General features: G+C 41.6%; 1 protein-coding gene across 23 annotated transcripts in view; it reads right to left on the bottom strand.

Annotated features, from left to right (window-relative positions):
* CADPS (calcium dependent secretion activator) overlaps positions 1-23,728 on the bottom strand; it is a 463,291-nt gene extending 439,563 nt beyond the window's left edge. For 5 of the 23 annotated variants that reach the window (XM_044934052.2, XM_044934055.2, XM_044934056.2 and 2 more), the window contains exon 1: positions 22,512-23,726. In XM_044934052.2, the coding sequence (XP_044789987.2) occupies positions 22,512-22,955 (444 nt within the window). In that variant the 5' untranslated portion in view covers positions 22,956-23,726. Of the gene's footprint in view, positions 1-22,511 lie in introns of all 23 variants that reach the window. The other 18 variants (XM_025272984.3, XM_025272972.3, XM_025272975.3 and 15 more) reach the window with 6 other exon arrangements.
* Positions 23,729-27,580: the final 3,852 nt, after the last annotated feature.

The following is a 27,580-nucleotide window of genomic DNA, read 5'->3' as shown; positions in this document are numbered from 1 at the left end:
ATCATAGAATTACTGCTTGTATACAAAATATATGGAGGGAGGAGCCTGGTAGGCTACAGTCCATGGAGTCACAAAGAGTTGGACACGACTGAGCGACTTTACTCACTCACTCACAAAATATATATAAAATATTGATCTCCTTTTCTATGTCTCTATGTAGATAATATATTTTGTGTATAGAGTGGATGTTTTTGAGTGGTGAAATAAGGAGGTTACTTTTAGTTCTAATTTATGTATTTTCTTATTTTATTTTTCTGTAATAAACATGTTTTAATTTTATTTACAGAAAAGTATGTAAACTAGTTAACTTAAGTCAGACTGAAAGTGAAAGTGAATGTGTTAGTAGCTCAACTGTCTCTGACTCTTTGCAACCCATGCAACCCATGGACTATACCAGGCTCCTCTGTCCATGGAATTTCCAGGGAAGAACACTGGAGTGGGTTGCCATTCCTTTCTCCAGGGGATCTCCCCAACCCAACGATTGAACCCAGGTCGCCCACAATGTAGGCAGATTCTTTACCATTTGAGCTACCCAGGAAGCCCACTGAATTCACTTTATCATTTTAATTATAATACAAGTTAACCCTGTTGTAAGACATGATTTATATCTAATCAACAACCTTATTTTTGGCCCAAATATATCTGGAGTTAGAAGGAAGTAATTCTTATTTTACTTCTCACATGGCAAATAGGATTTCATTTCTACTTATGACTGAAGCAAAATAAATCTGAGAGTTAAGGGCTGAAAATTTGAGTCCTGAAATTCCTGTTTTGAAGAGAAATGTAGCATGGATACACTAGTTTTGGCCATAACTCAAAATTACTTACAGAATAAGAGAATTTACTACATTATTGGAAGTTCAGATGAAACACAGTCTCCAGGTCTAACCTAATGTTGTTGCCTATTAGAAGGCTGAGCACCGAAGAATTGATGCTTTTGAACTGTGGTGTTGGAGAAGACTCTTGAGAGTCCCTTGGACAGCAAGGAGATCCAACCAGTCCATTCTGAAGGAGATCAGCCCTGGGATTTCTTTGAAAGGAATGATGCTGAAGCTGAAACTCCAGTACTTTGGCCACCTCATGCGAAGAGTTGACTCATTGGAAAAGACTCTGATGCTGGGAGGGATTGGGGGCAGGAGGAGAAGGGGACGACAGAGGATGAGATGGCTGGATGGCATCACTGACTCAATGGACGTGAGTCTCAGTGAACTCCAGGAGTTGGTGATGGACAGGGAGGCCTGGCGTGCTGCGATTCATGGGGTCGCAAAGAGTCGGACACGACTGAGCGACTGATCTGATCTGATTACTATCATTAGAAACTCAACTTATTTCCATATCTCAATTATTTTACTCTTTTTAACTTTGGCTTTAGACTAAAATGGGTCTTCTCATGTTTCTTTATTGCAACTTTTTTTTAAACTGATGTGTAGTTGATTTACGATGTGTTAGTTTCAGGTGTACAGCAAAGTGATTCCTGTGTGTATATCTATGCATACATGTAACATCTTCCAATCATCTGTTGATAGATGTTTAGGTTGACAGATGCTTTGGTTCTTTCCATGTCTTGGCTATTGTAAATGTATTGCAATGAACACTGGGGTGCATGTATGTTTTCAAATTACAGTTTTTTCCAGGTTTATATCCAGGAGTGGGATTTCAGGATCATACGGTAACTATTTTTAGCTTTTTAAGGAACCTCCATACTGTTTTCCATAGTGGCTGTACCAATTTACATTCCCACCAATCTTTCACCAGACTCATCAAGAAAGAAAAAAAAAAGTGTGTGTGTGGGGGTGTGGTGGAGAAGGGAGAGGGCACAAATCAATAAAATTGGAAATGAAAAAGAAGTTTCAACCAACACCACAGAAATATAAAGGATCAACAGACCACCACAAGTAATTATACACCAATAAAATGGGCAATCTAGAAAAAATGGACACATTCTTAGAAAGTTAGAATCTACCAAGACTGAACCAGGAGTAAAATATTAATAGTTCAATTACAATTACTGAAACTGAATCTGTGATTTAAAAACTACCAAAAAGCAGGAGTCCAGAACTAGACGGCTTCACAGGAGGATTCTATCAAATACTGAGAGAAAAGTTAACACCTATCTTTCTGAAACTATTCCAAGAAATTGCAGGGGAAGGAATACTTCTGAACTTCTTTTATGAGGCCATGATCACCCTGATACCAAAATCAAAGATATCACAAAAAGAGAAAATTATAGGCCAATATCACTAATGAACACAAACACAAAAATCCTCAACAAAATACAAGCAAACCGATTCCAACAATATAGTAAAAGGACCATACACCATGATCAAGTGGGATTTACCCCAAGGATGCAAGCTTTTTTCAATATCCACAAATCAATCAGTGTGACACACCATATTAATAAATTAAAGAATAAAAACCATATGATCAAAAAAAATTATGACCATCTCAGTAGATGCAGAATGACTTTTTGATAAAATACAACATTCATTTATGATTAAAAACTCCAGAAAGTGGGCACAGAGGTAACATAACTTCAACATAATGAAGTCCACGTATGACGAACCCACAGTTAACATCATACTCAACAGTGAAAAGCTGAAAGCATTTCCTCTAAGGTCAGGAACAAGACAAGGATATGTACTCTCACCACTTCTAGTCAACATAATTTTTGAAGTCTTAGCCACAGCAATCAAAGAAATGAAAGGAATCCAAATTGAAAAAAACAATATAAAAGTGCCACTGTTTGCAGATGATATGGTAACTATACATAGAAAATCCTAAAGATGCTACCAGAGAACTACTAGAGCTCATCATGAATTCAGTAAAGTTTCAGGACATAAAATTAATACATAGAAATCTGTTGCGTTTTTATACACTGGCAACAAAAGATCAGAAAGAAAAATTAAGAAAATAATTCCATTCCTCATGGTTCTAAGTTGGCTCCCAGTAGCAAGATGACCCGTGCTTCCTTGGTATGTCAATCAAAAGAAGAGGAGTAAAACTTTTCTCCCAAGCATGAGTGAGTGAGTGAAGTTGCCCAGTCGTGTCCGACTCTTTACAACCCCATGAAATGTAGCCTACCAGGCTCCTCCATCCATGGGATTTTCCAGGCAAGAATACTGGAGTGGGTTGCCATTTCCTTCTCCAGGAGATCTTCCCCACCCAGGGATTGAACCTGGGTCTCCCGCATTGTAGACAGACACTTAACCGTCTGAGCCACCAGGGAAGTGGAACGTAAGTCCTTACTTTAGTCTGATTGGATCAACTTAAGTCACATGGTCACTCTCACTCATGAGCCAACCACATTTCCAGTACAGTACCATGTGTCAATTGGCTTGCATCTACAAATCTGCATCTATTCCTGATGCTAGGAATGGGGAAAAATAATTACCTAAAACCCTGTAATTCTGCTTGGCTTTGGGTCATGAAGAACAAGTATGTAACCAATATTGCCCACTAAAAATGACAATTTGGCATACTGACAAGGTACAACTGAAAATTTCATTTGAATTATCTCTATGGGTTGATCACATTGATTAAATTTACTATATAATTTGAGGGATTATCACATCACTTTAATGATATGTTTTGCTTAAATGAGTTTGGGGTCAGGAAACAAGTGTAAATTTTCACTCAAATTAACATAAATTTCTCATTTTGCTACTGTCCTCAAGAAATCTGGCATTTTAGGTAGGCAGGTAAATTTGGTGTAATTAAAATCAAAATAAATTACTGCATTCTCTAAATATCTCTGTTGCTATCACATGTAAATCCTAGGAATGAACTTCTTTTGTTCCAAAATCATAGCTCAATGACAAAAGATAACATTTAGTAATAGATTTTGCTAGAACAAAGAATATGCCAGAGGATAGTGATTAAAGAAATCATTATACAAAAGCATTTGGATGAGTACACAAAACAGAAATACAGAGTTCTTACTGTGAGTGGAAAAGATGAAATATTCTAGATCATAAATCACCCTGAATTTTGGTGTATACAGTATGTAGCATGTTAAATTGGTTTTCTTTTCCATCAAGTCTTTTTGAACACGGTTGTTTATTGCCAGGTCATAAGCAGTAAACTACGTAAACGAAGATCATGGCATCCGGTCCCATCACTTCATGGCAAATAGATGGGGAAACAGTGACAGACTTTATTTTCTTGGGCTCCAAAATCACTGCAGATGGTGACTGCTGCCATGAAATTAAAAGACACTTGCTTCTTGGAAGAAAAGTTTTGACCAACCTAGACAGTGCATTAAAAAGCAGACATTACTTTGCCAACAAAGGTCTGTCTAGTCAAAGCTAAGGTTTTTCAGCAGTATTGCATGGATGTGAGAGTTGGACTATAAAGAAAGCTGAGCACCGAAGAATTGATGCTTTTGAACTGTGGTGTTAGAGAAGACTCTTGAGAGTCCCTTGGACTGCGAGGAGATCCAACCAGTCCATCCTAAAGGAAATCAGTCCTGAATATTCATTGAAGGCCTGATGCTGAAGCCAAAGCTCCAATACTTTGGCCACCAGATACGAAGAACTGACTCATTTGAAAGGACCCTGATGCTGGGAAAGATTGAAGGCAGGAGGAGAAGGGGATGACAGAGGATGAAATGGGTGGATGGCATCACCAACCCGATGGAGGTGAGTTTGAGCAAGCTCCAGGAGTTGGTAATGGACAGGGAGGCCTGGCGTGCTGCAGTCCATGGGGTCGCAGAGTCAGACACGACTGAGCAACTGAACTGAACTGAAGCAGTAAACAGATACTTCATTTAGCATAATATTTAACTTATGCTGCAGCATATCTACATTTGTTTCTTTAATGAAAATGGATGGTCTTCTATACACAGATAAACAGAGGTGAGATTAGGTGACTATGTTTTACCCCCTGTAAAGAGTTCAACATAGCCTTATGACTCAAATCCTAATCAAATACTGACTAAAAGACAGCTTTGAGAAATGGAAGGAAAAATAGGAAAAGCTCTTTGGACCCAGCAACAGATTGACAGTTGTTTAGAACTACGGCTTCAGTGGGATGGGGGTGGGGTGGGGGAAGTGGGCCTCTTAATAAAATAAAACAAGTACAAATCGTAACCAGTGTCTGTTTCCTCTGAAGGTCTATAATGCTGAATCATAATATATAGCGGTACTGTTATACATAATATACAACAGTACTAGGCTGCCTGTGGCAAGTAGATAGTAGAAAGAAATCCTCTTCTTTTCTCCATTGCCAGGCAAACAGGAAAGCTGGCAAATGATGTGGGTCTACTGACAAAGCTCATGGGAAGCTATTTCTAACCTGGCCATGGAAAAATGCTTGAGCAATCATGTCTTTTGCAAATAAGACATTCTGCTTGTGCTGACATTGTTCCTTGGAACATCTGAATTTTCAACTGCCTTATGGGAAAATTTATCGTGTTAAGACAAGCCTAAGGCCAATCACCCTCCATTTGGCAACTGCTCAGATGTCTGCATTACCTGTAATGGGCTCTAGGCTGCCTATCAAATAAAGAACACACAAAGACTACTAGTATTCAGAGTTAACCACCACGTGGTCCCAATCTACCTTTCCAACCTTACACCTTGTATGTACTGTCTGCTCTCGCTTTCTGAGGCTTATGTGTCTTAGCTCATGCTCCCCGCTAGAATATCTATTCTCACGTCTCCCCATATTCAAATACTACCTATTCCTCAGGTGCAGTGCAACCTCCTCCAGGAAGCCCACTCTGATTCTCTGGTAATTAATTCTCTGGTGGTATTCCGAAGCCTAGATGATGTAAGAACCTGGTGACCCAGCAATACCTGAATTGTAACTTGGACCAAAGTCACCTATCTTGGAGGAGAGTTATACACACAGATAATGACAAATGGAAAATACAATCCTTCTTTATTACCAGAACCTCTCAATTGCTCAGTCGTGTCCAATTCTTTGCAGCCCCATAGACTGAGGCCCACCAGGTTCCTCCGTCAGTGGAATTTTCCAGGCAAGAACACTAGAGCAGGTTGCCATTTTATACTCTAAAGGATCTTCCTGAACTAGGGATTGAACCCGTTATCTTTTGAATCTCCTGCATTGCCAGGTGAGTTCTTTACCACTAGTGCCACGTGGAAAGCCACTTCACCCCAGTATTTGAATATGGGGAGACATGAGAATAGATCTCAAAGGAAATGTATTGCCTCCAACGTAAAACCAAAATGGAAAATTTAAATTAATAAATGTTTAGTTAAATTTCCACCTCCAAATGTCTGTCAACCTCATTCATGGTTAAATTTCAGTTCGGTTCAGTCACTCAATCATGTCGGACTCTTTGCGACCCCATGAATCACAGCACACCAGGCTTCCTTGTCCATCGCCAACTCCTGGAGTCCACTCCAATTCATGTCCATGGAGTCGGTGATACCATCCAACCATGACATCCTCTGTCATCCCCTTCTCCTCCTGCCCTCAATCTTTCCCAGCATCAGGGTCTTTTCAAATGAGTTAGTTCTTCGCATCAGGTGGCCAAAGTAGTGAAGTTTCAGCTTCAGCATCAGTCCTTCCAATGAATATTCAGGACTGATTTCTTTTAGGATGGACTGGTTGGATCTCCTTGCAGTCCAATGGACTCACAAGAGTCTTCCCCAACACCACAGTTCAAAAGCATCAATTCTTCAGTGCTCAGCTTCCTTTATAGTCCAACTCTCACATCCATACATGACTACTGGAAAAACCACAGCCTTGACTAGATGGACCTTTGTTGTCAAAGTAATGTGTCTGCTTTTTAATATGCTGTCTAGGTTGGTCATAACTTTCCTTCCAAGGAGTAAGCGTCTTTCAATTTCATGGCTGCAGTCACCATCTGCAGTGATTTGGGAGCCCCAAAAAATAAAGTCTGTCATGGTTTCCACTGTTTTCCCATCTATTTGCCATGAAGTGATGAGACTGGATGCCATGATCTTAGTTTTCTGAAAGTTGAGTTTTAAGCCAACTTTTTCACTCTCCTCTTTCATCAAGAGGCTCTTTAGTTCTTCCTCCCTTTCTGCCATAAGGGTGGTATCATCTGCATATCTGAGGTTATTGATACTTCTCCCAGCAATCTTGATTCCAGCTTGTGCTTCATCCAGTCCAGCATTTCTTATGATGTACTCTGTATATAAGTTAAATAAGCAGGGTGACAATATACAGCCTTGACATACTCCTTTTCCCATTTGGAACTAGTCTGTTGTTCCATGTCCAGTTCTAACTGTTGCTTCCTGACCTGCATACAGATTTCTCAAGAGGCAGGTCAAGTGGTCTGGTATTCCCATCTCTTTCAGAATTTTCGTTTGTGATGACCTACACAGTCAAAGCTTTTGGTATAGTCAATAAGGCAGAAATAGATGTTTTTCTGGTAATCCAGTGGATGTTGGCAATTTGGTCTCTGGTTCCTCTGCCTTTTCTAAAACCAGCTTGAACATCTGGAATTTCATGGTTCACATACTGTTGAAGCCTGGCTTGGAGAATTTTCAGCATTACTTTACTAATGTGTAAGATGAGTGCAATTGTACAGTAGTTTGAGCATTCTTTGGCATTGCCTTTCTTTGGGATTGGAATGAAAACTGACCTTTTCCAGTCCTATGACCACTGCTGAGTTGTCCAGAAGTGGCCACAGGACTGGTTAAATTTAGAGCTCATAAAATACTGCTACAATGAAAAACAATTGGTGATTTTTTTTTTCAGTTTTCCAGAGCTCCTATGAAGATACTATGATTCCTGAGAAATCATAGTCATGTGTTAACCTCATACAGACAAAGAGTTTCAAAAACTGAAAATAAAATTATATTATTTCATAATCAAAAAAGATGAGTGCATGCTGGATGTGAGGTACATTTAATGTATTTGTCATGAAACTTTCTAAATGTGTGAGTCAAAAATCACATTGACACTCCAAAGTCTGTACTGGTCCAGCTTGTACTTAGGGTGACTCTAAGTCCGACTCTGTGGTGAGAAAACCCTAGATGCATTCAGGAGGCCCAGATTGGTGTTCTATGGTTCTGTCCAACCAGTAGGACATCTTTGGACCCCCCTCCCACTCCAAAACAGGGTTATAGGATATATACTCGTCCTACACAAAAAGGTTGTTTTAAAGAATAAACAGGATTACCTCAGTGAACTTGCTATAAATGGTAGAGAAAGTGTACTACTCTAAATACCCATGAATTCAACAATCATAAATTCATGCTTTAAGTATTTGCTGAGCATCTATTATAGGTATGCACATCTACCAGACACTGGGGGATACTAAATGAAATCTCTGTAGCATCAGGTGAGAGAAACAGGTACCCACTGAAGTAAGATGTGCCCAGTGCCATAATATGATTAAAATAGCACAAGGTTAAGAGCTCTGACCAGAGTCAGACTGTCTGGGCCCAATCCAGCTCTACCTCTTACTAAATGTGTGACCTAAGACAAGTTTCTCTACTCTGCCTCCCGGTTTCCTCATTGTAAGGTTAAGAGGAACAGTATCTATCTTATCAGGAATAAATGAGATACAACCTTATAACTTTATAGAACAGTGAGTATACAGGGTAAACATCCAATAAATAGTCACTATTTGTTCCTATTTTTAATGCCTAAATGCTGTCATCTACCTAGGAGTGTGATGGGCAAAATGGGAAGGGCCTTTTAAGCTAGAAGAAGAGCGTGTACAAAAGACAGTATCACAAAAGAGCATGCAACAATGCAGGGATGTTAAGGGCTTAACACATTATCGACTGGAAACATTTTACAGCCATGGTGTTAGTTTCTGCAAATATTCCCTGCCAATAATTGTTAATACAGGCTGAAGCCAAGGGTGTACACAGAATTGCAGGAGTTGAGGCTGGATGGGAAGGGAGGATCCAGTTATGCCATGCAAGTGAGTTCAGAGTGGATCCTGTATAGGCAAAGGAAAGCCACAGAAGCATTCTAAGCAGGAAAAGGACATGACTAGGTGTGCTTCAGAATGACCACTGTGAATGGAAGGAGGACAAGCAAGCAAGCAGAAGGAATAGTTAAAATGTTATTGTAAAAGTCCATGCAAATCATCATGAGGGTCCAAAGCACAGCACCAGTGATAAAGGTGAAGGAGAAAGAGATGAAAAGTTTATTAACTGGAACATCAATAGGATGAAGTTATGTGCTTCGGCCTTGAATAGTTTGGTTATACAGCAGCAATAGAACTGTACGCCAGAACTCTAAGAAAATTAATTTATCCTGAGTTAGAAAGTAGAGCTGCAAAGAGTCTTGGTGAGACATTCAACTGTTGACTAGTCTGAGGATATCCTAGGGGAGGTGTGACGGAGGTTAGTGCTCTTCCAAGTTTAATGTGTAGGTCTGTGCCATTTGTGAACTGCTCATGATTGGTCTGCACCAAGATAAAGTGCTAGTACTGGAAATAATACATCAACTTCATCATGCGTCAGTTCAGTTCAGCTGACAAATTTTTGCAGCAAGACTTTCTTGAAGAAAGCAGTGAGCTGATTTACATTCTAGTGCAAGTTCCTTATCTCCCCGTGGACCTGTGACAAAGCACTGACTACCTGCGCCAGTGTGAGACCACCCCTTCAGCAATACTGATGTATGGATTAGACATTTGGTGAGAGGTGTGTCCTGGAGCTCCAGATGTGAGAATGGAAGTATAGAGATCATCAGTGGCAAGGTGGCTTAAACAACAGAAATTTACCGTCTTACAGCTGTTGGCAGGGTCAGCATCTTCTGAGCACTCAGTGAAGAACATACTTCATGCCTGTACCCTAGCTTCTGGCCATCCTTGGTGTTCCTTGCCTGTAGAAGAGTCACTCCAATCTCTGTGTTCCTCTTCACATGGTGTTCTCCCTGTGTACTTCCTCTATGTCCAAATTTCTCCATTCAATAGGATACCAGTCATCATGGATTAGGGTCCACTCTAAGTTTTAAGTTTTAAGCTGGCTTAAAACTCAACATTCAAAAAACAAAGATCATGGCATTTGGTCTCATTACTTCATGGCAAATTGATGGGTAAAAAGTAACAGTGTCAGATTTCATTTTCTTGGGCTCCAAAATCACTGTGGACGGTGACTGCTGCCACAAAGTTAAAAGACGCTTGCTCTTTGGAAGAAGAGCTATTACAAACCTTAGACTGTGTATTAAAAAGCAGAGACATCACTTTGCCAACAAAGGTCCGTACAGTCAAAGCTATCGTTTTCCCAGTAGTCATGTATGGATGTGAGAATTGGACCATAAAGAAGGCTGGATGCTGAAGAATTGATGCTTTCAAACTGTGGTGTTGGAAAAGACTCTTGAGAGTCCCTTGGACAGCAAGGAGATCCAACCAGTTCATCCTAAAGGAAATCAACCCTGAATATTCATTGGAAGGACTAATGCTGAAGCTGAAACTCCGATACTTTGGCCACCTGATGCGAAGAGCTGATTGACTGGAAAGACCCTGATGCTTGGAAAGATTGAGGGCAGGAGGAGAAAGGGGCAACAGAGGACGAAATGGTTGGATGGTATCACTGACTCAATGGACATGAGTTTGAGCAAACTGAGGGAGATGGAAACTCAGGGAACTCTGGCCTGCTGCAGTTCATGGCATCAGAGTCAGACACGACTCAGTGACTGAACAACAATGACGACTTCATCTTAACTAATTACATCTACAAAGACCTTATTTCCAAATAATGTCCCACTATGAGGTACTGCAGCTTAGGATTTCAACATATGGATTTTTGAGGAGACATAATCAAGCCATAAAGAGAGTCAAGGATGGAGATGTGAAAAACACTAAGATTCGGATGCTCACCATATACTGCCTTACATTATGAGCTCTGTTTCTTGCGGATGTACTTCAACATCTCAAACAGATTGATAGGTTCTTAGAAACCAGGAAGGTTGTCTGAAATGTCTTTCCATATTTTGCCTGCAGGATTTAGTGAATATCTTGTATGTAGAAGTGGCACAAAACAATGCCGTCTGATGATGTATAACAAACAAAAATTGAATATGGAAGAGCCCCCAAGAGCTGTTTTGAACACAGTATGTTGTGACATTCGCTGCCTTATAGACAACAGTTGCTGTACTTGTCAGAAAAATAACCGAAGGAGATGTTCAAGATATAATTTAACTCATTTGCTTAAACAACTCTATGCCTACCATCCACACCAAAAGGCTGTTCTGCATGGGCAACAGAAGGCATAATTATTTGCAAGATTTTTCAATGTTTTCCCTTTGCTTTCTTCAGTCACACAGTAGCTTCTCTGTAGCACTGTGCACATTTGCCAAAATCCCATTGTCTTTCTGAAAGCAGTATAGCCTCTAGAGGGTTTGAAACTTAGCCTATGCTCCCCCAAAACTTAGTGATTAAAAAAAGAAGTTAACTGCAAAGTTATCTGAGAACTTTCCTACTTCATGAAATGGTCGTGAAACACACAGGCTGATATTTTCCTCCCATAGGCTACAGAGGACATCAATATATTATCAGTTTATTCAGTATCTCTCAATTTTAGAAGGATAGCCAGAATCTTGAAACACTTGGAGGCCTGATGATTCAATTTATTTTTCAAGACTCTCAGATGTTTACTCTGCTTGTTTAAATGAAAGGACTGGCTTAGCAAAGATAATTTTCCCTTTGATTAGTGAAAAGCATCAGGAAAATCCACACCTAAGCAGTTTTACTTTACAGATATTTCACACCCATCTTATATTTTTATTACCTCATCCAATATACAAAAACACTAGAGTCATTATTTATTTACATGCTAACTATACTCAAAAAGGACTTTGGACAGCATACAATGACAGAGAAAGTAGAGCCAAAATCCCATAAAAGATGGAAAAGAAGCATATTTACTTGCATCTAAATATGTAGAACTTGGATTCTATTATGTAATTCTGACAATATTGAGATTGAATATTTTCAACAGCCTAACTTTCTCTAGTACTGCTGACTACTCATTATTTTTTTCCCCCTCAGAAAGAATTAAGTCAAATAAGACATATGCCCAATATGTTAGTTCTCAACTTGGCTTACGATTTGGCCACTTAAACACACCCTATGGTGATTCAGCGTCTGTCTGCAATGCAGGAGACCCGGGTTCAATTCCTGGGTTGGGAAGATCCCCTGGAGAAGGAAATGGCAACCCACTCCAGTGCCCTTGCCTGGAAAATCCCATGGACGGAAAAGCCTGGTAGGCTACAGTCCATGGAGTTGCAAAGAGTCAGACATGAAGGAGCGATTTTCACTTCACACCTGGTGATTTAAGTTCAACTGAGATTCAGTCACTATGAGAAATTCCTAATTGATTATGGTCTTTGAAAGAAAACTTTCCTCTATAACAGATCTAGAAATTTGTCAGTTGTTGGTATAAATAAACCAGACTAGGGAGACAATTGATGGTATGTTTCTACAACATAAATTATTTTGAAAACATGGAATAATTGGCTTACCCTCCATGCTTTCCAATAGCGATGTATTGTACTCTCAACCTCATCTACTCTATAGACGATGCTGTAATGGTAACCATTTATTCCTGGGTCTCCTTATCATATCAATAAGGATAATGATCATGAGGATTATAGCAATACTGAATATAAGGCATACTATGATCAGCACTTCACATACAGTCCTTTCACAGATTAAAAAAAAAAAAAAAACACGAAATTGTACATATCAAAATAGCGATAAGAAGAACACTTATGTACTACTCACCACATGCCAGGCATTGTTCTAAGAGCTTTACTATATTAGCTCACTTACTTTTCACAAGAACTTAATGATGGAGACACCATTACTATTCCTACTTTATTGATGAGTAAACTGAGCCACAGAGTGTTTAAGTAAGTTGCCCCAAATCACAGAGCCTGCTTGGGGTATATCCAGAAGAGCAAACATAGGCATTCAACTTTCAGAATCTATGCTCTTTCCTGCACTATACATCATATGTCAAAAGCAACGGCCAGGCTTTAAATCACTGACTGACTTCCATCACCTTTTCTTTGCCTGCTAACAACAGAGAAGTAATTCTTTCACATGCTTGGATGGACAAATGAAAAAATAATAAGGTAATTCTGACTGTCAGCCCTCCAATTCTGCAGAAACTATAAATCTGATCCCAACGGAGAAACACCTGCCAGAGACAGGTAACACAGAGTTCCAAATTCTAGATCTTTTTCTTGGATGCATTACAGAAGCAAGGGTCAGACCATCAATATTAGAGCAGCAATTGCAAGAAGAGACAGTGTTGGAAAGAACCAGATTGCTGCTTCCTACCAATCAAATTTCTATGATGTTCCTCTTAGAACAAGCATACTTTATTTATTTAAAGTGATTAACATTCCATTAGTTAAGTGAAGACTGATAGTCTTATTTCTGTTGCTTTTTGCAGATTCATTAAAAACTCAGCTCAGCTTTGCTATGTTTTCCAGTTATAAGAGGAGCCAGAAACACAAATTTTTACATGTAATATCCTGACAGTTTTAAATGTTGAGAATGAATTCAAAATTTTGAAAAATATACTGTAGACAAAAATATACTTTCAGTCCATTTCATCCCATAAACTGAATCTCTTGCATGGTCTGTAGCCTTGTAATCTTTTAAGATTTAATCTCCTCAACGAAAAACACAAAGTGAACTCTAACTTCTTCTCAAATTCTTTGAAGACAATGTCTTATTTTATAATGTCAAAACATACCAAATTCAAAATTTTAATGAAATTATGTCTTGATAATGAGTGACCTCATTGCCCAGAAAGAAATATCAACTATTATATATCAAATATTATATACAAAGGTGACAGTAGAGGTTATTTGAGGGTTCCCTTTCCCCTCTTCATAAGGCAGATGTAGAAATTATCCCAAAGACAGACAATGACTTTCCTGCAATCGGTGGTTTACTAGTGGTAGAGTTTAAGCTCAAACACAGGTTTCAATACATAACCTTTCTTCTCATCAATCAGCTTTCTTCATTGTTAAGGAAGTTATTTGAACTCCTAGATCCAGCCATGACTGCACCTTGCCCTGGATTTTTAAATTACATGCACCAATAAACCTTTCCTGTCCCCTTATTTTCCTATTGATGTAGCCACTTCAGTTGGGTTTCTGTCTTTTAGAACCAAAAGAATGGGATGATTAATCCCAGAAACAGTGACTCCCTTCCACAATCCTCCTACATCATGCTCTTCTCCTAACTGGAATACCTGCCTTTCCTTATGGTTACACAAATCATGCAAAATTTTTAAGACCTGGTGAAACTGAGCAGGATCCCATGGGGTCCTGGATACAGAAGGCTTTCTGTGCCCAGCTCCCTGTCCCGTGCAAAGTGCACCCCCTTTCTTGTTTGTATGAAACAGGCTTCAGCCTCCAGGATTCTCCCGGAGTTCCAAGGGGTAAAGTTCTAATCAAGGAAGCGATGGGATGCAGATACAAAGGAGGACCAGTCAAGAAACAATAGTGTAGCCTTGGGACAGGAGCCTGCCTCAAAGGATATATAGAACAATATCTTTCAGCTCTTCTACAGAAACAGAGCCTCACAATAAATGGAAGATGTTAACTACCTGATGAAACAATCTTCATTCCAGAGAAAAGGTCAGGAGATCACCTGAGGCCAGATTAACGCCCTGCACACACCCTGTTCTTTATTGGCAACCACATCTTGAACCACTGCTCTAAAACTCATCAAATTCCTCTAGGTTGGAATATGCAGTTTTGAAGGGGACAAGTCGACTGTGTCCCCCTTGCTTGGCAAAGCAATAAATCTATTCCTTTCTACTTCACCCCGAACTCTGTCTCCGAGATTCAATTTAGCACCAGTGCACAGAGGCGGAGTTTTTGTTATTACTCACCCTAGTCTACTTCTCCCATGAAGATTTTTACTACTACTATATCCAATCCTGTATGTGTGCATGCACGTGCACACACAGGTGCGTACTCTCTCTCCCCTTCTCCTACTTTAGTATTTGTAACCCAGTCCAGTTCCAGTTCAGTCGCTAAGTCATGTCTGACTCTTTGCAACCCCCTGAACCACAGCACGCCAGGCTTCACTGTCCATCACCAACTCCCGGAGTCCACTCAAACCCATGTCCATTGAGTCGGTGATGCCATCCAGCCATCTCATCCTCTGTCGTCCCCTTCTCCTCCTGCCCTCAATCTTTCCAGCATCAGGGTCTTTTCCAATGAGTCAGCTCTTCACATCAGGTGGCCAAAGTATTGGAGTTTCAGCTTCAGCATCAATCCTTCCAATGAACACCCAGGACTGACCTCCTTTAGGATGGACTGGTTGGATCTCCTTGCAGATCAAGGGACTCTCAAGAGTCTTCTCCAACACCACAGTTCAAAAGCATCAATTCTTCGGCAGCATCTTACAATTAAACACTACCTTATTCTCAATTTATCTGACATTTTCCAAACTAGAACAGAAACTCCCCAATCCAGAATCATACCTCACAACTATCTTCCAGTTCTTCACAAAGCCTGGGAAAATATTTGGTGCAATGAATAACTGGTCTTTCTTAGAACTTGGTCTAAGTAAGTAAAACACCCCTGATGATTCCAACTTAAGTTGTATAAACACTTGGCCCCAAATACTGGCTATATTTTAATGTAACAGCCTATGGTTATGTATTAAGTTTGCTTTTGAAGGAAGAAGACCTTGGAATTATTTGACTTTTACCACTTTTAACAGTACGGTTTTTCAGGAATGAAAGATTTAATTTCCTGTTGTTCAGTCCAGTTTTAGGGAAGCAAAAGGCTATTCCAAGTGTGTAATGAGGCTAGAACTTCTCTTATTACTTTTTTGGTTTTCTGTATCTTCAAAATGTCTCTTCTAGTACCAGTGCATAACAGTTCCTGCCCATTGCACCAAGAAGATTGGGGGTTGGGGGGAAATGCCAAAAAGCAAATTTAAAGAATTCAATCCTTTTCCTGAAGAAGAGAAAAACATAATTCTTTTTGAAGGAATCCTGTTTGAACAGTCATTTCAGTTCAGTTCAGTCGCTCAGTCATGTCTGACTCTTTGCAACCCCATGAATCGCAGCACACCAGGTCTCCCTGTCCATCACCAACTCCCGGAGTCCACTCAGACTCATGTCCATCGAGTCAGTGATGCCATCCAGCCATCTCATCCTCTGTTGTCCCCTTCTCCTCCTGCCCCCAACCCCTCCCAGCATCAGAGTCTTTTCCAGTTTTCTCAAAAGGTGAAAATATTTTAATTTTTAAAATGCAAATTGTATGTTGCATTAACAATGCAACCCTTCAGATAGTTGAAGAGTAACCTAAGTGCCTCAAAGCATATCTGAATGAATGAATCACCACTATTGATTTAAAATACACACACACTCAGACATATTTAGTAACCTAGCACTTGGTCTTAAATTTTATGAAAGTTATGGGCTTTTGAGTCATAACTGAACAACAAAGTCAAAGAAGTTAATGAATAAAGATGGAATTTCTCTGGCTAACAGTGACTCAACTTTAGCCATAATTTTAGAGCAAAATATAAGCTGAATCACATGGAAATGAGTAACTTGATGACTAGACCAAATGTGTTGTAAGTTCAAGTCCTCTTGAATGAGGAATTCACATAGAAAAGATACAACTTTAGCATTGCCCCTTTCTCTCATCATATATTGGGTTGGCCAAAAGTTCCTTTCAAGTTTTCTATAAGATGGTACAGAAAAACTTGAAAGAACTTTTGGCCAACCCAGTACATACAGGTGGCGGTGGTGTTTAGTTGCCCAGTTGTGTTCAAGTCTTTCGACCCCATGGATGGCAGCATGCCAGGCCTCCCTATCCCTCACCATCTCCCGAAGTTTGCCCAAGTTCATGTCCATTGCATTGGTGATGCCATGATGTGTATTTATGTGTATGTGATGTGCCTGTGCGTGTATGTGAACACAGGTGATGCAGTGGTAAAGAGTCCACCTATCAACGCAGGAGACGCAAGACAGATGGGTTCGATCCCTGGGTCAGAAAGACCTCCTGTAGTAGGAAATGGCAACCCACTCCAGTATTCTTGCCTGGAAACCTTCAAAGACAGAAGAGCCTGGCAGGCTACAGTTCATCAGGTTGCAGAGTTGGACATGACTGAGCACACACACACACAATACATACAGACACACATGTATACACACCTACATATGCACCCATAATTCATTCTGGACATCTGTAATCCAGGCATTACAAACAGTTCCTAGCCAAGTTAAAACAAAAACAGGTCATGTCAGTTTACACATTACACAGAATTGTTTACAGTGCCTGCTTTTACATTCCCTCAGGAACATCTATAAGTAGGTAGTTCACATGAGGCAGCCACTCATCATCATTACTACGTGATTTAGAAACATATGGTGTAACTCTGTCATGCCAGCTTCTAGGTATTCACTCTAGCATTCTGACAAAAAAGAGGAAAAAAAAAGCTCAGAACTGTTTTTCAAATTATCATTTATCAGCTGCTAAAACATACATTGTGACAGCCTGATGACTCGGTTTTTGTTGTGGTCATAAATTATCATTACCAACATGCTATATTTAGATTTACAGTAGTACAAGGAAAATGTACCTACAAATGATAACATATTGAAATTTAGCAAGACCCTGTGCAGTTTCTGGGTATAAATCCTTTCTGTGTTCACCCATTTCTTTTTTGTAGGAAATAGACTTTATGTAACCTCCAGGACCTCCCCTGTGTTCCAAAGAGCAGGTTCAAACCCGTGCTAATCAGAAAAGAGAGGGGATGCAGAGACAAGGGAGCTGCAGTCAAGAAACAATGGAGCCTTGGGTCACAGGTACTGGTTCCTCCTCAAAATATATCGATAGGATGGCTCAGGGGTAAAGAATCTGCTTGCCAATGAAGGAGCTGCGGGTTCAACTCCTCATCCAGGAAGATCCCCTGGAGAAGGAAACGGCAACCCACTCCAGTATTCTTGCCTGGGAAATCCTGTGAACAGAGGAGCTTGGCAGGCTACACTCCACAGGGTCTCAAAGAGTCAGACACGACTGAGCACACACACAGGCAACACTGTCTTTGAGCTCTTTTGGAGAACTAAAGCCCCCACCCAGGGCGGGAATGGCAACTTCAGGCTGAGGCAAGATTCCCAGAGTACCACCCTGTTAACTTGTCACCAACCAATCAGAGGAAAGTCACACAGTGTGCAGCCTTCACCCTAAATTCTGCCTATAAAAATCTTTTCCAAAGCCATCGGGGAGCTCAGGGGTTTTGAGCTTGAGCCACTGGTTCTCTTTGGCTGGTCCTGCAATAAACCTTTCTCTGCTCTAAACTCTGACATTTGGTTTATTTGACTTCACTGTACATCAGGCACATGACCTTATTCGCTGACAATATTTTTACATAGTTTGTTTCAAATCCCTTCTTTTAACTGGAAAGACTGAAAACCTAGGCATTCTCTTTCCCAGTAAAAGTGAAGCCTAAGTAATTAACTATCAGAATGATCCAGCAATGGCATCTTTTCCCTCTGTTCCTTCCCAATTGTTCTTTTGAGCTAAAAAAAATTTTTTTTTCCAGCTCAAAGTATATAGAAAGACTGACAACAGTCTGCTCTTAAGATTTACCAGCTACCGTCTCTCTCTCCTTCATGAGTGAGTGAGTGGAAGTCACTCAGTCATGCCCGACTCTTTGTGATCCCATGGACTGTAGCCTGCCAGACTCCTCTGTCCATGGGATTCTCCAGGCAAGAATACTGGAGTGGGTAGCCGTTCCCTTCTCCAAGTGATCTTCCCAACCCAGGGATCGAACCAGGGTCTCCTACATTGCAGATGGCTTTTTTTACCAGCTGAGCTACCAGGGAAGCCCTTTCTCTCCTCCGTACTCTTTATGAAATTAGTACTTAAAGAATTGTTTTCCCCTTGTTGATTTTTTTGGATAGGTGTTCAAAGTGGAAGCGGCAGGTCTCTCTCAACTCAAATAGAAATAATCCTGAGTCAAGAAGTACGCTAGACATGTTGTCAGGATGCTAGCCTTCTATTTTTCATTTAGAATACTTCTGGCCAGTGTTGCATATTAAGAAGATAGGATTTGAAATCAGAGAACCCCATGCCTAAATTCCCACTCTCTCATCTGTCTACATAGTGCTTTAGGCAAATTAGAAAACCTCAATGAGTCTCGGTTTTCTTTTCTAAAGATGGGGATGGTCATCCTTACATTACTACTAATAAAATCTATGGTGTATTTAAATGTCCTTAGTTTCTACCTAACTTCCTATTTCTGTTCCTAGATCATTTTAAGTTCTCTTCATAATTCCTACATTGTTAATGATGAGAAGAACCTAAAATGATCTAGGAATGGAAATAGGTAGTTAGGTAAAACAAAGGACATTTAAATAAATGACAGATTTTAGCAAACAAGGTATAGCTATTGGTTCTTTAATTGTACAACAAATACCCATACTGCTAACTGCTACTGCTAAGTCACTTCAGTCGTGTCTGACTCTATGCGACCCCAGAGACGGCAGCCCATCAGGCTGCCCCATCCCTGGCACTCTCCAGGTAAGAACACTGGAGTGGGTTGCCATTTCCTTCTCCAATGTATGAAAGTGAAAAGTGAAAGGGAAGTCGCTCAGTTGTGTCCAACTCTTAGTGACCCCATGGACTGCAGCCCACCAGGCTTCTCCATCCATGGGATTTTTCAGGCAAGAGTACTGGAGTGGGGTGCCATTGCCTTCTCCGAGTACCCATACTACTATAAGATAATTATAGAGGAAAACTGTCTGGGTTGTATGGGAACTTTCTATACTATTTTCTCAACTTTTCAGTAAATCTAAGATTCTCCTTAAAAGAAGTCCACTTTTAAAAAATGACTTAAAGTAAGTGCCCTGCCCTCAGCAAGTACTTAAAAAAACAGGAGCCAATGTTACTATTATCAAGTAAACTAGCTGGTTTCCTAAAGTTTATTAAACTCTGTATCATATGGTCTTCCTCCACCCCAACTTTATTGGGATATAATTGACATACAACACTGTGTAACTTTAAGGTATACAGCACAGTGATTTGACAATATGATCTTTCCTTTTTCCCAATTTAGCAATTGCTTTTCATAAGCAGTTCTCTCTGCCCCAGCCCTTATCACTCTATTCACTTTCTCTACATCATTTTTCCTCTTTTTCTAGTTCATCCATTTCTTTTCTACAAACTCATGTTTACTTTACACCTAGTTTTTATTTCTCCAAGACTAATTCAATCTTATTTCTCTGCTTTAAGTTTGGCCTCCATGATTATGCAAACTTTTACTTTCAATGATGGCTCCTTAAAAAAAAAAAAAAAAAAGTTCATGCTTTCTACTTAGAGAAAAATAGCAGAACACTTTTCTTTTTTTTTTTTTTCTCCCAAAAAGGCACCAAACACAAAGATATAGTATTGGGGAAAGCTTGTTTTTTTTGTAATAAAGAGAGAGATATTCAGCGTACCAATATAGACAACAGCCAGGAGGCAGCTTTGCCGGGATATGTATTTAGTCTGCTGCAACAACTAAAAATAGTTTGACCAAATGCCAGTGTTATCAATCTGTCCTGGAGTCCCTCAGATATTAAGGTCATGTGTAAAAACACACCTTACTTGTCCCTCAACCACAGCTTTGAATGGATCTGGATAAAACATACCAGATCAGATCAGAAAAACCAGCCTCCTGACGCTCTTTCTCAGGTGGCTGAAGCTTCTGTTTAGAAGACCTGGGTCTTTATGAGAATGGATTTGTTTTCCCATTCTGGTGCTGGATTTCAGCCTGTATTTGAAGGACAGAGCTAGAGAGCCTTTTGACTAATAAAGGGAAGTTTGTTTCTTAACTTTTCTTCAAGTGGCAACAGCTTTTCATTAACAAAGGAACAGGACTTCTTTAGTGGGTGCCATTATTAATGGGAGAGATTTTGGAAATGGAATTTCCCCTGCTATAAAGACACAATTACCGAAATAATTTCAACCTGAAGCTTGAAATACCAGGCCCTGTGAACCCAAGCCTCAACCTTAAAAGACTATCCAAAAACTTTTACGGTTCTGAAAATACTTTTGCTCTAGGATAGTTCAAAATGCACATGGAAAAAGCAAGGAGCCACTGATGAGGGAGTGGGGCAGGGGGGATTAAGCAAGGAGTGTGTAGCCCACCTGTTCTTTCTCAACCAGGAAATCAATTTTATCTTTAATAAAACTGATAACCAAGCTTGTGATAGCTGAAATAAATCATCACTTCTGGGTGGTTTGTGTACATACACATGCAAAACAAACAGAGAAATCTGTGCTAACTCAAGATAAGGCTGGATAAATATAGGAAAACCTAACACTCTACTCCAGGCAACATATAAATCAGTCTTAAATGGCAACAACCCAGAAATTCTCTATTTTAAGAAACTGGTCTCAGTAACCTCTGAGGGGGTTAGAGCTGGCTTTAATCGCCCCTCACACCGCCCCTCTGGGGGCTTCACTGACTTCTCTGTTAGTTCAGCTGTGGCAGACTCATCTAAAAAGACAGAATGGGATGCTAACTTGCTTCACAACTCACTCCAGATGAGTACCCGACTCCTCTTCTGGTCCACCACCCTCGACTTGCATTAACTAATCCCTCCTTTCTCTGGCTGGAGAACAGCGGATAGAAATAGGCACTTTTTTCACATCAAAGGCAGCCCGGAACCTTCTTAGCCTTACCCCAACCTCAGACACAAAAAGCTTTTTGATGCTTATAATTGCAAGGCTTTTTCCAGCTGCACTTTTTCAAGCCTGTGGCAGGGCTTGAAGGGCCTAGGAGAGCCAGAAGGTGGCGGCGAAGTCACCTTGGGAAAAGAAGGGGGTCAAAGAGAGAAACACAGAGGGGCTGACCCAGGGAGAAGGAGCAGGTGTGCCTGCCCCTGCTCTGGGGTGAGTGAGCAAGGGCAAGGGACATTGGAAGGAAGCCCAGCCAGAGTGAAGCGGTGTCCCGAGGACCCCCAAGTCGACCCTAATCTGTGATCATCTGACCCGGGTGGAGGGAGGAGGGTGCCCTTCGCAGTGTCACGGGAAGCTTCGCTTTCTGTGTTCGCTTTCTCCCGCCTGCCCCTGCGGTGGCTCTCTGCCGGGGTTAGCCTGAGCGCGGCTCGGAGGCGCTCCACTTGCTCCGTACCGGAGCCCCCACCTACAGGGCGCCCCTGCCCGCCCTGCGCACGCCCAGGAGGGCGGGCCGGGAGTTGAGCGCAGCCGCCGGCCGCTCGAGAGTGCTGAGAGCCCGGCAAGCGAGCCAGGCCTCTATGGGAGCCGCCGGCTGCGAGTCACTCTACGAACCTCCCGGGCCACAAAGCAGAACTTGCCCGCCTCGCTCCCCAGCAGGGAGGCCCAGGCACAGGGTGCTGCGCTCCAGGACCCTTGCTGGTCCTGGGCAGCTCCTGGTGCACTCCGAGCTGGGCTAGGCGAGGCCTGGCCGCGGAGAGGGGGGCCTTGTAACCCCTTCCCTGGGGCGCGGTCTCCTCCTCCTACAGCTCCTCCTCGCCAGCTGCGCCGCCAGCTCCCATTGTTCGCCCCGCCCGCCTGGCAACGTCCCGGCTCTACTCTCTGGGCCTCCCAGGCGCACCTACCTTCTGCTGCCGGCGAGCCATGTCGGTGGGTTGCTTGGCGTTGAAGGGGTAGGCGATGCAGCGCATCACGAACACATAGAGCTGCAGCCTCTTCTTCCTCTCCTCCTCTTCCTTCTGCAGCCGCTCCAACTCCTCCTTCTCTTTCTCGCTCACCACCGACGGGCTAGGGCTGGAGGGTCGGCCGCCACCGGCGCGGCTGCTAGGCTGCAGCCCCCCGGCCCCGCCGCCGCTGCTCGCGCCGCTGCCCCCGCCGCCGCCGGCGCCCATCCCGGCCCCGGCGCCGACCCCGCCGCCGCCCCCCAGCCCGGCGCCGCCGCCCGAGCCCTCGCTGGTGCGGCTGGGAGACAGGCGCGCGCCGGACGCGGCCGAGCCGAGCACCTCCTTGCCGCTCTCCTCCTCCACGATCTCATCCGATTCCTCTTCGCTGGATGAAGGGTCCAGCATGGTGGCGCCTGGGGAGGAGGGGTCCCTGGAGCCCCTGGCTTGGGGTGCAAAAGGTGGGGGGCGCCGAAGGCAGCTGGGGGTCGGCTCTCCCGGATGGCCGCTTCTCCCCAAATCAGGGAGCAAGCGCGCTGCTGCTTAGCCTCAGCCTCGGCCGCGGAGACTGCTTCCTCCGCCCGGCGTTCGAGAGCTGGGCTCTGACCCAGGCGGAGGAGGGGAGGGGAGAGGTGCGTCCGAGGACCGAAAGTGGGCAAAGGAGGGAGTCAATTGCGAGCCCCGAGCCCACAGCAGGATGCCATCTGCAGCCGCTGAAGGAGGCGCCTCCAGAAAAGATGCCGAGTGTTGCAAGCTGTCGATGCAGCCTAGAGCCGAAGAGGCATCTTGCCGATTGGGGAGGGAGCGGCGCTTACGTGTTTATTGGCTTAACTCTCCCGTGTCCGCAGCATAAAGGGCGGCTGCAGCGGACTGGAGCCGGAAGAGCGCGGAGCGTCCCCAAAGTCTCAGAGCTTCCGTAGTGATCCCAATGCTTTCCCGTCCTCCTCACTCCCACCCCGTTGTGGCTGATTTCCTCCTTGATGCCCAGCCCTCCTGGTTTCAACCTCTCTCCCCGTCCCGCGAACAAAAAGTTCTTGGGAGAGGAGGAAATAAATCAATCATTGATGACTTTTTGTCAGCGAATAGTTGACAAAAGCAGACTTTTTGTCAGCTGTTGGACACACTAAATTCAGAGATCTCACTGAGATGAAGTCGGCGAGATGTTATACACAAAAGAAAGGCTATTTCCTATAACCAGCTTTCCTCACATTTTCCTCACCAAACAGCCTGTTTGTGCCACCTGTGTAAACTCCAATGCCAGCAGTTTACTTTACATACACCCAACCGTAAAGAAAAGATTTTGAGCGGATTGATGTATCCACCATGCAGCTCAACTCTTTAAGTAGAACCCCCGCCCCTGCCTACTCTGCATTCTTCAGTTCCAAGAACTGGTAATACTTTATGCTGAGGTGAGCCTACCATGGACATTCTTGTTGCTCAGCCCTTCCTCCATTCTGGCTCGCTGAGTATCTGGGTGGAGGGTTGGGGACCCCAAAATCAGACAAGGATACTCTAATAACTGAGTGCAGCAACATCGAATGCGTTGACTCTGTCGCACTGTCTTCCTTCCTGCTTCTCCGTTATCTATTAATTCAAAGCAGCAGATGGTGCCTTCCTTCCCCCGGCTCCTTTCACTTAAGCCAATAAACCCAGCGCACGGGGGAGCTGGCCAGCGTGCTGAATCTAATCAGCGACCCACAGATGGATTGAAAACAAACCAACACTCTTCACCTTTTGATCTTAGACTATCTAGAGACCTCTCTTGGCCTTCCCTCACCCCATTTATGTATTTTCAATGCTCCAATTACTCGTGGATACTCGTGGGAGTTATTGTTGAAGAGTACTGTGAATTTAAAGTTTATATCACATCTGTCTTTATGTATTTTAAAATTTACCATGACTATCAGTACTGTAGGCTTTGATTGTCAAAGGAAGTTTTAGCACCTTTTCACAAAGTGAACACTGTTCTAGGTGCTTGGAGTAGGTGGAATTTTTAGAAGACATTCTCTTAAAGAGTCAATAATCCCCTTTTGGAGATACAACACAAACACATGAAAAAGATTGACAGTGCTTATTTCAAGGCAACATATAAACAAATCCAAGTTAGTAAACTGCTAAAAGCTTGCTTGAATGAAGCAACTAGGAATGGAAGAGAATCATATGTTTCTGTAAAAAGAGAGTTAAATCTTAAAGAAGGGAACCATATGACTTAATGGTGAAAAGGGAAGATATTATATGTGGAAAGAGCGATTTGCAAAGCCATGGTGATAGGACAGAGGACTGAGTAAGGTACAGAGTGTAACGGAGGCAGTGTGTGGGTAGGAAATGGGAAGGGAGGAGGAAAAAAAGTTGAAATAATCATCCATCTGGCCAAACTGGGGGGAAGGGGTGGCAGTGGTCATCTTTAGGACACAAAGAAATAAATGGCTAGCTAAGGACCATGTGACTTCTGCACAGAAGGCAAGACAAAGTCATTTACTAATTAAATATTTTTAAGCAAGATAAGGCATTTGAGTATTATCACATTATGCACCAGTAGAAGGGTGACCATGAACTCTGTCTTTAGAACTATTTGGAATTTCTCAACCACTGTAATAAACTTTTGAAGTTTTGTATTTTTAACAATGTTTTTCATTAAAACATAAACTCAGTATCCACCTTTTGTTACTCATATAAGCCTATGATTTGGCTATTAAATATGACATTGCTCAGATAAATCTAACACTTTTCTCAACACACCCATGAGTGTTCAATCAAAGGAGGCAAACAGATTTTACAGGAAATACTTTTATAATTTTTTTTTTTCCAAAATGTATGTATTGTTGACTTTTAAAACATACATCTTGGGACTTTCCCGGTGGTTCAGTGGTTAAGACTGCACTTCCACTGCAGGGGGCGTGTGTTCAACCACTGGCTGGGGAACTAAGATCCCATATGCTGTGTGACAAGGCCACACACACACACAAAAGTACATCCTTTCAAAGATATTTTTTACCTTAGCTGAAAGTTAAATGGCCTTGGAGATATTATAACTTTTTTTTTTTCTGCTGAAGATAAGATACCCCAATCTGAACTCCTTAGGCATCTAAACTAGGAATTGTGGCTTTCCTAGAGGCAAATTTTGATGAAAAAGGAAGAAAATTATCCCAGAATACATCCAGAGGATCTTAATTATTGTCTACCTTTTGTTAACACCCATATTCTTCTTTTAAAAAGTACAATTCTACCACAGATTCTGATACACATCACTATTCATATCCTCAAACAAGCTATTTTAGGTGCTTGCATGCTTGCCCCCACCTCCAGTTCTGCTTTGTAGGAAACTTGAATAACCTTAAGGTGATGGAATAAATTTTAGTCAGCCATCTGGAGACCATATCATGAAAGTAGAAGTTATAACAGTGAATTTTTTTAATCCCAGAAAAATCTAGAGGAAATGGAAATGACTGAGATATTAAACTAGGGTTTTATCATCTGGACCTTGATTATTTCTAGACCTCATTCTCCACTAAAGTGTTGGTTATAAATACATAAAAAGCCACAAGTATGAAGGAATAGCTGACTCATTGGCAATCAACAGATACCTTGGTGAAAAACCATCACTTCTTTATGTCACTCATATAACATGTTTCAGTCAAATAAACCTGAGTTTAATGCCCATCTTAATGATTTTCTGTGTTTGTTACTAGAGGATAGTTTGGCCAAAATGAATATATATTTTTTAAGTCTCACGATAAATTTCAGATATAATCATCTCAACAGACTTTAGGTTTAAGCCTTCTTTTCTGCTAAAAGGAGATGAAATTTTTTCCACTAAAAGGAAAAGGACTTCATTTTACTTATAAATGAAATAAAATTGAACATGCATAACTGGAAGGAAAACAACACTAAAAAATCAAATAACCCAACTTTCTCACACAATATTAAAAAATAAACTAAAAATGAATTAAAGACTTAATATAAATTAAACCGTAAAACTCCTAGAAGAAAACATCGAGAGTGTTCACTTTGACACTGACCCTAGAATACTTTGGGGGCTATGTCTCCTCAGGTAAGGGAAACAAAAGCAAAAATAAATGAGAAAAATTGCATCAGACCAAAAGCTTTTGCACAGATAAGGAAACTATGAAGAAAATGAAAAGGCCACCTACTGAATGGGAAGAGATATTTGCAAATGATATGTCTGATAATGGATTAATATCCAAAATATATAGCGAACTCATACAAATCAACATTTAAAAAAAAAAGATTTAAAAAATGGGGAGAGGGGCTTTCTTGATGGCTCAGTAGTAAAGAATCTGCCTGCCAATGCAGGAGACATGAGTTTGATGCCTGGGTTGGGAAGATCCCACATATCAGGGAGCAATTAAGCCTGTGCATCACAACATTTGAGCCTGTGCTCTAGAGCCAGAAAGCACACCTACTGAAGTCGGAGTGCCCTAGACCCAAGCTCTGTAACAAGAAACGACCACAATGCAAAGCCTGGACACAGCAATGAAGAGCAGCCCCTGATTTCTGCAACTAGAGAAAAGCCTGTGCTGCAATGAAGACCCAGTACAGCCAAATAAATAAATATCATTAAAAAAAATAGGCAGAGAAGCTGAAAAGATATTTTTCCAAAGAGGACGTACAGGTGGCCAACAGGCACATGAAAAGATGCTCAACATCACTAATTTTCAGAGAAATGCAAATCAAAACCACAGTGTCAAACCTATCAGAATGGCTAGTATCAAAAAGGCAACAAATAACAAGGCTTGGCAAAGATGAGGAGAAGAAGGAACACCCGTGCACTGTTAGTGGAAATGTAAATTAATGCAGCCACTATGGAAGAACAGGGTGGAAATTCTTCAAAAAGTTAAAAATAGAACTACCACATCATCTAGTAATTTAACTCCTAGGCATTTTTCTGAAGAAAACAAAAACTCTAATTCAAAAAGATATGTGTACCCCTATGTTCATTGCAGCATTATTGACAGTAACCAAGATAAGGAAGCAACCTAAGTGCTCATTGATAGATGAATGGATAAAGGAGA

The sequence above is a fragment of the Bubalus bubalis genome, chromosome 21 (genome assembly GCF_019923935.1).
Source record: "Bubalus bubalis isolate 160015118507 breed Murrah chromosome 21, NDDB_SH_1, whole genome shotgun sequence".
Classification (NCBI taxonomy): Eukaryota; Metazoa; Chordata; class Mammalia; order Artiodactyla; family Bovidae; genus Bubalus; species Bubalus bubalis.
Note: the sequence above shows the minus strand (reverse complement) of the source record. Positions and strands in the feature narration are given on the sequence as shown.